The following is an 11,810-nucleotide window of genomic DNA, read 5'->3' as shown; positions in this document are numbered from 1 at the left end:
GTTAACAAACTATAGTTTTGGCAAGTCGGTTAGGACATCTACTTTGTGCATGACACAAGTCATTTTTCCAACAATTGTTTACAAACAGATTATTTCACTTATCATTCACTGTATCACAATTCCAGTGGGTCAGAAGTTTACATACACTAAGTTGACTGTGCCTTTAAACAGCTTGGAAAATTCCAGAAAATTATGTCATGGCTTTAGAAGCTTCTGATGAATGATGTCAATTAGCCTGAGTCAATTGGAGGTGGACCCGTGGATGTATTTCAAGGCCCACCTTCAAACTCAGTGCCTCTTTGCTTGACATCATGGGAAAATCAAAAGAAATCAGCCAAGACCTCAGAAAATAAAAAATTGTAGACCTCCACAAGTCTGGTTCATCCTTGGGAGCAATTTCCAAACACCTGAAGGTACCACGTTCATCTGTACAAACAAGAGTACGTAAGTATAAACGCCATGGGACCGCGCAGCCGTCATACCGCTCAGGAAGGAGATGTGTTCTGTCTCCTAGAGATGAACGTACTTTGGTGCGAAAAGTGCAAATCAATTCCAAAACAACAGCAAAGAACCTTGTAAAGATGCTGGAGGAAACAGGTACAAAAGTATCTATATCCACAGTAAAACAGGTCCTATATCAACATAACCTGAAAGGCCGCTAAGCAAGGAAGAAGCCATTGCTCCAAAACCACCATAAAAAAAGCCAGACAACAGTTTGCAGCTGCACATGTGGACAAAGATCGTACTTTTTATAGAAATGTCCTCTGGTCTGATGAAACGAAAATAGAACTGTTTGGCCATAATGACCATCGTTATGTTTGGAGGAAAAAGGGGGAGGCTAGTGTTAGTGTTGCATCAATTGAATCTGGTATCAGGACAAGTAGAACACTAAGTTACGGATTTTATTCTATGTCTGATTTTTATTACAGTTTTTTCCAACTGCTTACACACAAAATATTTTCATGTCACACGATTTTTGAAACCTCTCACTCAAAGTGCAAAACTACACACCAAATATCCAAAACCATAAGCTATTTCTCAGCCTTTGACTCAGTTGTCAATTGCATAAAACACTTTTTTCAAAACACTACACACAATTCTCTACCTAAAACACAAAAATCTAACAGGAAGTGACTTGCTTTCCTTTTCCAAACACAACCAATCAAAATGCTACACTTATTCACCAGATCACACACACACTCCTCACATGTGCAAACACTAATAGCTTAACTGATCACTAACCAATCACTGCTTTACTGTAGTATAGGCCTATAAATAGTTCAAAGGTCAGATTACCTGTTTTGAACAATGGATGCCAACAATGGACAGAGAGCAAGAGGAGTAGGAGGGACAGGAAGAGGAAGAAGAGGACGAGGGCAAAGAAGAGAAGGAAGGAGAGCCATCTCTGATGAGATTAGGGCAACACTTGTTGATCATGTGATCAACCACGGTTTGACCATGAGAGAGGCTGGACTGAGAGTCCAGCCCAACTTGAGTCGATTTACAGTGGCGTCCATAATTCGAACCTTCAGAAATGAGAACAGGTATGCAACTATCTAATGACTATTTTAGCATTACAGTAATGTACTGTAAAATACGTATGACTGCATAGTATTGCATAAACATTTGTAACTCTAAGCATTCCATTTACTGCACAGCATTGAATGAGGTTGGTTATCATGCTGTACTACATTTTATTGTACATTGTTTACAGTTCCTATGCTGAACACATACTGTGTTTGAATTCTGTATAGAGTGGAAAGGCAAAGACATCATGGAGGACGAGGACGCTTGTTTACAGATGTACAAGAGACTGCAATTATAAATATGGTTTTGGCCAACAATGTAATTGAGATTTGAGAGATAAGAGAGCAAATCTTGAATAATGACACCATATTTAACAACATCAATGCTGTCAGCCTGTCAACCATTTATTTTTTTATTTATTTATTTCACCTTTATTTAACCAGGTAGGCAAGTTGAGAACAAGTTCTCATTTACAATTGCGACCTGGCCAAGATCAAGCAAAGCAGTTCGACACATACAACGACACAGAGTTACACATGGAGTAAAACAAACATACAGTCAATAATACAGTATAAACAAGTCTATATACGATGTGAGCAAATGAGGTGAGATAAGGGAGGTAAAGGCAAAAAGGCCATGGTGGCAAAGTTAATACAATATAGCAAGTAAAACACTGGAATGGTAGATTTGCAATGGGAGAATGTGCAAAGTAGAAATAAAAATAATGGGGGTGCAAAGGAGCAAAATAAATAAATAAATTAAATACAGTAGGGAAAGAGGTAGTTGTTTGGGCTAAATTATAGGTGGGCTATGTACAGGTGCAGTAATCTGTGAGCTGCTCTGACAGTTGGTGCTTACCATACAACGCATCTTCCAACGGCACCGAGTGACGATGAAACAACTTTACAAGGTGCCATTTGAGAGAAACTCTGACAGAGTCAAGAATATGCGACATGACTTTGTAGAGGTATGTATGCAACACTACTTCCAGTACTTCAGACATACCATATTTCCTCATCTGTATATCCTTTTGTCTTTTACAGAGAGTATTGGAGCTGGATGCCCATGTAATTCGCCATGAATTTATTTATGTGGATGAGGTTGGCTTCAACCTCACCAAAACTAGGCGCCGCGGAAGAAATGTAATAGGACAGAGGGCAATTACCAATGTCCCTGGACAGCGTGGGGGTAATATAACTATGTGCTGCCATCACTCAAAACGGGGTCCTCCATCACAATGCCACACTGGGTCCGTACAATATGCTCACTTTTTTGGATGCAATTTACACAATGCTTGTCCCTGATCCAGATCAGGAGCCTGCTAGATTTGTGGTTTTATGGGCCAATATTAGTTTTCACGGGCTGTTCTGGTCCAAAACTGGTTTGCCATCCATCCACAATTTTGTATAGTTTTGTACCTACCCCCATATTCACCTTTTCTAAATCCCATAGAGGAATTCTTCTCAGCCTGGCACTGGAAAGTGTATGATCGCCAACCCTATGCCCGCATGCCGCTTCTCCAGGCAATGGAGGACGCATGTGGGGACATAGAGGTTGCCTCTGTCCAAGGTTGGATACGCCATGCTAGGAGATACTTCCCTCGATATTTGGCAAGAGAAAACGTATCTTGTGGTGTGGACGAAGTATTGTGGCCAGACCCAGGCCGGAGAAGAGATGAAGCGTAGCTTAGCACCCCCCCCCCCCCCCCCCCCCCAGGACCCCACACACACAATTGTGTATATTCTAAAGAATATACTTTTGGTTTACATATGGTTTTGTTGTATGCTACTGTATACAACAGTAATGTTTGGCCTAATAAATATTTTCTGTTTCTACATTGCATTGGTGTTTACAGTGTACTTGTTACCCCTCTCAGCAGATTACTTTCACTGTAGAATATTGTATTGAAATGTAGATATAAGCCTATGAAAGACCAAAGAGCTTTAGATTTAGAACAACACTGTTTACATGGTATATCCAAAAATGCACTATTATGAAAGCAGTGTTTGCCATTTGATGCAAATGCTTCATTCTGACATGTGTTTGTCATTTTGAATGCAGTGTTACATTTTGAAGGAGATGTGAGGCATTTTGCATTTTGTGTGTGCAGTTTTGGAAATTGTGTGTAGAGATTTGAAAAAAAGGAGACAGTTTTGAAAACGTGTGTAAACAGTTGGAAAAAAACTGTAAGTAAGCAATAAATGGTAAATGCAATTTTCGTATATACAGGTTCAATGTGTCACCACGCAGGGTTAACAGAGAACTAACTAGAAGTAAGTATACAGCTGTTCTTATACTGTGATAGACGTAGTTCCAACTCCTCTGTTGGCCTATCACAGTAGAGGCTGAGCGTGGTTTAGACTTGCTCAGCCTATCGTAGGCGCTCAGGCTGGTCCCCACCTCCTGGAGTCCTCCCTCCATCGATGTATAGATTCTTACTGTTCTGGTATCACATTCTAGTTGCTGCAACTACTCCGTTCCTGTTATCTTGTCATTGTGTTACTCAGTATTTCTCCACGTCAGTTAAACCTCGTGATGAGCCTCCCCTCCCTGTACCCACATATCTATAGTTTTGCAACATACAGCAGTCACACCACGTTGCTCAGTTCTTGTCACACACACACACAAAGACAAAGCAGCTGTTGAGCGGTTATCTACAGTTTTGCAACACACAGCAGTCACACCATGTTGCTCAGTTCTTGACACACACACACACATACACAGACAAAGCAGCTGCTGTTCAAACAATCAATCTTTGTAATATGGTAGCGGGTTATAGAGCATAAACATAAATCCTCACACTAGCAAGCCGAAGAACACCATCCCAACTGTGAAGCACTGGGGTGGCAGCATCATAATGTGGGGGTGCTTTGCTGCAGGAGGGACTGGTGCCCTTCACAAAATAGATGGCATCATGAGGAAAGAAAATGATGTGGCTATATTGAAGCAACATCTCAAGACATCAGTCAGGAAGTTAAAGCTTGGTCGCAAATGGGTCTTCCAAATGGACAATGACCCTAAGCATTCTTCCAAAGTTGTGGCAAAATAGTTTAAGGACAACAAAGTCAAGGTATTGGAGTGGCCATCACAAAGCCCTGACCTCAATCCTATAGAACATTTGTGGGCAGAACTGAAAAAGCGTGTGCGAGCAAGGAGGCCTACAAACCTGACTCAGTTACACCAGCTATGTCAGGAGGAAATGGGCCAAAATTCACCCAACTTATTGTGGGAAGCTTGTGGAAGGCTACCTGAAACGTTTGACCCAAGTTAAACAATTTCAAGGCAATGCTACCAAATACTAATAGAGTATGTCAACTTCTGACCCACTGGGAATGTGATGAAAGAAATAAAAGCTGAAATAAATCATTCTCTGCGCTATTATTCTGACATTTCACATTCTTAAAATAAAGTGGTGATCCTAACTTACCTAAAACAGGCCATTTTTACTAGGATTAAATGTCAGGAACTGTGAAAAACGGAGTTTAAATGTATTTGGCTAAGGTGTATGTAAACTTCCGACTTCAACTGTAGATGGAAAGGCTTCAGTTGTTCTGTTGATGTAAGTGTGTTGGTGCATGATGTCATCTGGGCTTTGGGACAGGGCGGGGCATGCGATTGGGCTGGTTCGGTCCGATGTATTTCAAAAGGAGTGTACTTTGGCTTTTCAAATCACCTCCATCCCCGGGCAGGGCTGCGAGGCACAAGGCACACACACTGTCCCCTTCTTGAAAATGGACGTGAAAAATCTGCCGTTTCCAACTACAACAGTCATTTACAACATTAACAATGTCTACACTGAATTTCTGATCAATTTGATGTCATTTTAAATAAAATAAATGCTTTTCTTTCAAAAACAAGGACATTTCTAAGTGACCCCAAACTTTTGAACGGTAGTGTATATGTAAATATATGGCTATGGTGTGTACAAATGTCAAAATACACTGTACAGTGCAACTCAAAGCATAAGCTATGCATCTATCCAGCAACATTGAGTGTATGCAGAGAGCCAGAGAGGAGCACTGACCTATAGTGGAGCTCCAGGGAGGAGATCTCCTTCTGCAGGGACAGGAACTCCTCCGGCATCTGAGAGCTCTCCTCCCCAGTCTCATCTGCAGTCACACCAAACATCTCCACCTGGACAGACACAAGCAGAGGATGAGGACACAAGGGTACTTTAACACCACGCATCAAATACGGCGGACGACTTGGTCCTTGGTTGAGTCTAAAAGATTTGGCTTTGTTTCCCGTTACCTTGTTGAAGTGATGTACTCTGTAAAGGCCCCAAGTCTCTCTGCCTGTGTCCGTCTCAGCCCTGTAACATGGGCTACTGCACACAGGCCTACAATGGAAAAATCGGACCATTCATCTCTAATAATAACACATATACACTTGTACGTTACACTGGGTTGTCAGCAAATCAAACCTAATACAAGTGCCTCACATGACAGGAAGGTCCTTCCAGTTAACAGCATGGTCCATAAAATAACCTAGAAGAGAAAAGGAAACTTTGTTGATACAGCGACAACTGCACACTTGTATATCGCTGCTAGTCATTCTGGTTTTTCCATGGCATGTCCATTCCCACCCACACAGGTGACCTTACCCCACAACCTCCCCATCGCAGCCTAACTCATGGCCTCACCTGCTACGCCCATCTCCCCCGTGCCAGCCATGCCCTGTGGGCATGAGGCTGGATTTCACAACCCTCCTGTATGTATGAGTGAGGAAGATTGAGAGAGAGCCAGAGAAGGAAAGAGAAAAATAAAGAGAGAACGTGTCAGTTTGGAGAAATGTTACTTGTGAAAACTGGCTCAAAACTAAATTACACACAGTGGGTTAACTGCCTGTTCAGGGGCAGAACGACAGTTGTACCTTGTCAGCTCGGGGGTTTGAACTTGCAACCTTCCGGTTACTAGTCCAACGCTCTAACCACTAGGCTAGCCTGCCGCCCCAAATGAAGGATAGAGTCAGATACTCACAAATACAGCCCCCTTCAGCATGTCTGGCACAACCATTGGTATGAACCCCTGAGAGAGAAGGAAAAAAACAGATTTGCTTTCAAAGTAGGGAGACATTTATTCATCACTGCTATAGTTGTTATGATGTATATAGTGCTGTTTCAATTTGTTGTTTTTTTATGACCATTTTCATTATTTTATTTCACATAGTCCTGCATGTTGGTATTCAAAAATGTCTTCCTATAGTTAAAGGTCTAGTAAGGTGTGTATTCTCACCACATTGTGTGTGGTGTTGGGCAGCCTCAGGGCTCAGCCATAGTGTTCTCGGGGGTAAAGCTGGCTCAGCCGGTGGCGGATCTCCCGACCGTCCTTCGTAGCCTCCTTGAACTCAGGAATCTGAAGAAGATAATGGTTTACTTACTCCACAAGGGTATTCTTTCTATTCAGCCTTTAAGTGAAAATACCATAAGGTCACAGCAGGCAAGACAGAACATACAGTACATTAGCTAGGGCTTTCTTGTTATTCTGATCCTGTGAAGAGAAGGAAAATGTTAATCACAATAATCCCACAAAATAATATCTCATCATAACATGAAAACAATGTTTCGAGGCACAGTTATTGGCATCATTGTCAATATATCAACTGACCACAAGAGCCCGAACTCTGTGACTTATCACTTTCTTCTGCACCTCCAGCTGTGAGATTTCCTCAAGCACCACCTCAAGTTGCTGCCAAACACACACTTGCAACACACACTTGCATCAGAAACACACCACTGATGACGTAGGCCTATAGAGACCAGGCAATGTGCTTGATACAAATGCAGTAGCCTACACTGCCACATCCAGGGAGGCTGTATTCATATGAATGTACTTCAAGGCAAATGACAGACAGAGCATATGAAAGCACAGAGGCAATCTCTCTTGCACATCAAATACACTTCAATGACTTGATGGTCAAGAGAGCATGCAAAGCGCATGTAACTAGGCTGCATCTACAGTATTCAACATGGTGTCGGGAGATGGGATATACAGAAACGCTTACAATCTCCCTGACATCTTCTCCCCGTAGATCCCCTTTCCGAGTCTCCACATTGGCAATGACTTTGTAACTCTCCTCGCGGACATGTTCGTACAGACTACTTCACATCTCATGTGTGGAGCGGCTGGGGGTAAATACTTTCGTTCCCTGCCTTGTAAAGCGTCTTGAAACCGGTTTTAATACCTTCTATGTGCAAAGCCGGGTAACCATGCCAATGCAAGTCGCCATGTTTCAATGCGGAAGTAGGTTGGTAAATAGAGGCGGAACTAAATGAGACAACCAATGAAATGACGGGACCTGAAAATTAAATGAGCAAAATCTGTAACAAATGTATTGTTTAGAAAGTAGAAAACAAAATATCGCTTAAATTTGCTTTAGCTATCAAATAAGGCGCACGAATGAGTCCAAAACAAAACGTCACATCCGTGCACCGGTTCAAAGGCTAGCCAATGAGACTAGCTGAACTATTGCATTGCGGTAATGCAGTTGGGACAGGGGGAAAAGTGAATTGTGCGGCCGACAATAGTCAGGCAGGTCCTGGGACAATACAACCAGTTTTTCATATTTTTAACAACTGTAATGCGTTTGAGTTGTTTGTATTTCTTGCCATGATTTACTGATTCCCCGGATAAGACAGAAAGGGGTGCTTTGGCTGCATTCAGCAGTTGCTAACTAACGTTAGCTAGCCGCAGCTGGTTCTGAGAACCATGAGCCGTGCTGCACCCCACACTGGAGGCCGTACTCATTCAGACCAGGACATGCGGATCGGAGGGTGGGACACACGGATGGCAACTGTCAGCTTCCCTTCTTGACTGACTACAGACAATCGGGCTTAAAGGTGAAGCTACTAACTGTCTGGCCCCTGGTGACATACACACAATCGGAGCCCAGGACAGGACCTCCAAGTAGGGTAGTCTCCCTTTAATCAAGGTAAAGTCAACAACATTGTTGTCATTTTGTGTCACTATTCCTGAATGTACCCTGTTGATTTTCTCAATAAGAGAGAGGACTTGGGAATGTTGCCTTTGAGAGCTAATTACTCTTAAATAGATTACTAAGATCTACCTACATCAAATCATAATTATAACTGGCCACCATCTTGTGTATCTGGCTCCTTGAGACAGAAATAATGTTTTTTGTTGTTAAAGTTTCCTGATATTCCCATGTATATTATGTCAACGCTTGACTATCTTCAGATGAGTGCAGTCCGTGGCGGAACGATCACCTGGCGGCCACAGCCCTGGCAGGATGGGGACAGTGGGGGCGGGGAGCCCCTCTCGGACAGCGACTCCGAAGAAGAGGACTTTCCTGACGACAGCTCCACTCCTTTAGGAGACTACGTCACACATGGTCCGGTGGAATGGGAACATCCAAATGAATGCATCACTCATGTGCTGCCTATATCATATAAGTCTCTTTCTATCTCCTCACTCTTTACTTCTTCTCTCCGTCAGGGTTGAAGCAGCTACTGGATGCTCAGCAGCTGTGTGACGTCACTCTGTTAGTGGAGGGGAAGAGGTTTATGTGTCACAGGTAGGGTCAATGATCTTCTCTCAATTCTAGTGTACTATAGACATCCAGACAGTGCATGTTGCTACACACAAAGGAATATGTGACACATACTCAGATGCCTGCTGCCATTTCAGTACTCCAGTGTCCTGCAGTTCATTGTAGTTACACCCTATCTCACCCTTATGTGAATGACGTCGTGCTTCTGCCTCTCTTCAGAGTCCTCTTGGCAGCCGTCAGCCCGTATTTCCGTGCCATGTTCACTAGCCCGTTGGTGGAGTCCCGTCTCACTGAGATCCGATTGGAGGAGGTGACGCCGTCAGTCATGGAGACTGTCATCCAGTTCGTCTACACTGGGGAGGCGGGACTCTGCTTGGACACGGCCGAAGACCTGTTTGTGGCGGCCAATCGGCTTCAAGTAATGCCCCTGCAGGACCTGTGCTCTAGGTAACTATATAGTCAGTGCTGCCTAACACCGATACGTTGTTTTTTCCCCGGTCCAGAATGCTGCTGATACTCTTAATAAGCCTGTGCAGTTCATTAACTGACAGAGTTTTGATAGCATTTTAAAAAAACATCTTTTATTGTCTGGTTTTCCATCCTCAAACATCTGTGTGTGTCCATAGGTTCCTGTTTGAACACCTGTCTGTGGACAACTGCCTGGGCATGTACTCTCTGGCCCGCTCCCACCACGACCAGCTGCTCCTGAGGGCCTCTCTGAGGCTGGTGGCCCAGCACTTCCCCCGCGTGGCCCGCCAAAAGGACTTCCTCCTGTTGGACCCAGGTACCCTGGGCAGCCTGCTGGGATCTGACCGCCTGGGCGTAGACTCTGAGGCAGAGGTGTATGACGCGGCACGCCGCTGGGCCGAGCACCGGCCCCTGGACCGTTACAGCCACATGCCGGCCCTGCTCCACCACCTCCGCCCCGGCCTGCTGTCCCTGGAGGAGAGCCGGCGGCTGAGCCAGGAGCTGGGCTCTGCGGCAGCCGGGGAGGGCCTGGGAGGCCCACTGAGGCCCCGGGAAGGCATGTTCGAGAAGAAGATTGTGTGTGTGGACCTGAAGCCGCGGGAGGACGAGTCGCTGAACGAGAGGGACTTCACTGTGGACTGCTTCGACCCACGTACAGGGAAATGGGAGAAGTTGGCTGCCCTGGGCTCTCTGCTGTGCCCAGGTTGCACGGCCATCGGGGGGCGGCTGTTCGTAGCGGGGGGCATCCTGCGGGGGGGCACGGTGTCCACGGAGGTCCATGAGTATGACTCTGTGTTGGATCGCTGGCAGGAGCGATCGCCCATGGTGCAGCCCCGGGCCATGCTGGGTCTGCTGGGCTGTGGGGAGTCACTCTACGCCCTGGGGGGCTGCAACAGAGGAGCCATGCTGGACTCCTGTGAGATCCTGGACCTGGCCACTCTTCAGTGGGGCCCTGGGCCCCGTCTGCCCCTGCCGCTGCGCTCCTTTGCCTGTGCCGCCCTGCGCGGCCGCATTTACCTTCTGGGCGGCACCACGCTGGAGCAGAACCGGGCTGTGGTGCACGCTGGCGTGCTAATCTATCACACCCTGACTGACTCATGGACCCGTGTGGGACTGGACTCTGGTGCCACCTGCCTGGCAGGAGGGGTGGCGGTGCGGGGGGGGGTCTGTGCCATCGGAGGCTACATGAGGGACGCCACTAAGTTTATAGATGGAAACTACACCCATCTGGAACCTCTGGACGCCACGGGGCGGGTGCTGTTCTTCAGGGAGGGCCGGGGCTCAGGGGTGGAGCGGGAGGTGACTGGGGCGGTGGTGGCAGAGAGGAGTGGGGGGAGCGACCGAGCCCCTAGTCCAGTGGTTTTTCCAGGGCTGCCGAGGCGGATCGCTGCCGGGGGCGTGGCCAGGTGGAAACGCAGGATATACGTGCTGGGCGGGGAGAACGGCTCCCGTTTCTATGACAGTGTGTACTGTTGGAAGCCTGGCTGGCGCAGCTGGGTCCAGAGACGGGAGAAACTACCCAGAGACACGGGGGGAGTCAGCCAGTTCGGCTGTACCACCCTCAAGTTCCCCAAGAAACACATCCTGTCCCGACTGAGACTGGCTCGGGAGGACCGCAATCCTGATGATGACTAGCCACAGCAGGACTAATGAGCTGTGGCTAAGACCAGCATTCATGGGGTTTCAATAATGAAATGAAATGTTATTAATTTTTAACACTTGAGACAGTGGGGGGGGGGGGGGGGGGACTCGCGTCTGAATGTAACCACCGTATGCCACAAAAATGCTCAAGTCCTTCTCAAAAATGATTTGAATGCATTTAAATGGTTTGAAAATTGTTTGCCTATTGAACACACATCCTCAGCCTTTGCCAATTTATAGGCCTATGCAGCCGTTAAATTCCTATGTTGTGAATGTTTGGCAGGGTTTACATTTGTTTATTGAAATTTGATGAGGTGTTTTCATTTTTTATTTATTTTCTATCCCAAACTTTCTGAAATTCACCAAAGGATCCCACTTTTGTGTAACTTTAGTCTTTCACTATCCAGTGATTCCAGGGCCCCATGTTCATTAGGCACCAAACAGAAGAAAATGAGCTGAAACAGGGAAGGACCACCTACCTGGACTTGTCCAATGACCTATACATTCATTTTTGGTTTGCGTTGCAACATGTTTTGTATTTAAAAAAAAAAAAAATTCTCTAATAAACATGACCTAGATTTTAGTCACTTGTTATTTTTGGTCAGTTTCTCTTCATCGCTATTCACCCTTAACACTCCTCCAATCAGATCGTGTTATCATCAGAC

The 11,810-nt window shown here is 45.6% G+C and overlaps 1 protein-coding gene and 1 pseudogene across 3 annotated transcripts; one reads left to right on the top strand and one right to left on the bottom strand.

Moving 5' to 3' along the window:
- Window positions 1–1,905: 1,905 nt before the first annotated feature.
- On the bottom strand, window positions 1,906–8,273 carry LOC149971234 (serine--tRNA ligase, mitochondrial-like; annotated as a pseudogene). Its single transcript, XR_016492420.1, has 6 exons — window positions 8,205–8,273; window positions 6,507–6,554; window positions 6,170–6,235; window positions 5,969–6,014; window positions 5,779–5,866; window positions 1,906–5,661 (listed from the first exon to the last, which is right to left on the bottom strand). The product of XR_016492420.1 is annotated as a serine--tRNA ligase, mitochondrial-like (transcript).
- Window positions 7,761–11,728, top strand: LOC110507567 (kelch repeat and BTB domain-containing protein 8-like). Of its 2 annotated transcripts, XM_021587633.3 has the most exons (5): window positions 7,761–8,457; window positions 8,724–8,877; window positions 8,982–9,060; window positions 9,256–9,483; window positions 9,663–11,728. In XM_021587633.3, exons 2-5 carry the CDS (start codon window positions 8,724–8,726, stop codon window positions 11,137–11,139), a joined length of 1,938 nt encoding a protein of 645 aa, XP_021443308.2. In that variant the 5' UTR covers window positions 7,761–8,457; the 3' UTR covers window positions 11,140–11,728. The 2 variants fall into 2 exon arrangements, with proteins under 2 accessions (XP_021443308.2, XP_090080626.1); XM_090224500.1 differs by lacking the exon at window positions 7,761–8,457 and having other exon boundaries at window positions 8,676–8,877.
- The last annotated feature ends 82 nt before the right edge of the window (window positions 11,729–11,810 follow it).

Source organism: Oncorhynchus mykiss, chromosome 27, assembly GCF_057628025.1.
Source record: "Oncorhynchus mykiss isolate SJ-2025 chromosome 27, ASM5762802v1, whole genome shotgun sequence".
Lineage (NCBI taxonomy): Eukaryota > Metazoa > Chordata > Actinopteri > Salmoniformes > Salmonidae > Oncorhynchus > Oncorhynchus mykiss.
The sequence above is the reverse complement of the archived record's forward strand: the minus strand, read 5'-3'. Positions and strand labels throughout refer to the sequence as shown.

Excerpts from the sequence above, each read along its gene's own strand:
- LOC110507567 (XM_090224500.1), top strand. The coding sequence starts at position 8,691 with ATGTATATTATGTCAACGCTTGACTATCTTCAGATGAGTGCAGTCCGT. Across the intron at positions 8,878-8,981 it reads AGGAGACTACGTCACACATG|GGTTGAAGCAGCTACTGGAT; the intron begins GTCCGGTGGAAT and ends TCTCTCCGTCAG. Across the intron at positions 9,061-9,255 it reads AAGAGGTTTATGTGTCACAG|AGTCCTCTTGGCAGCCGTCA; the intron begins GTAGGGTCAATG and ends GCCTCTCTTCAG.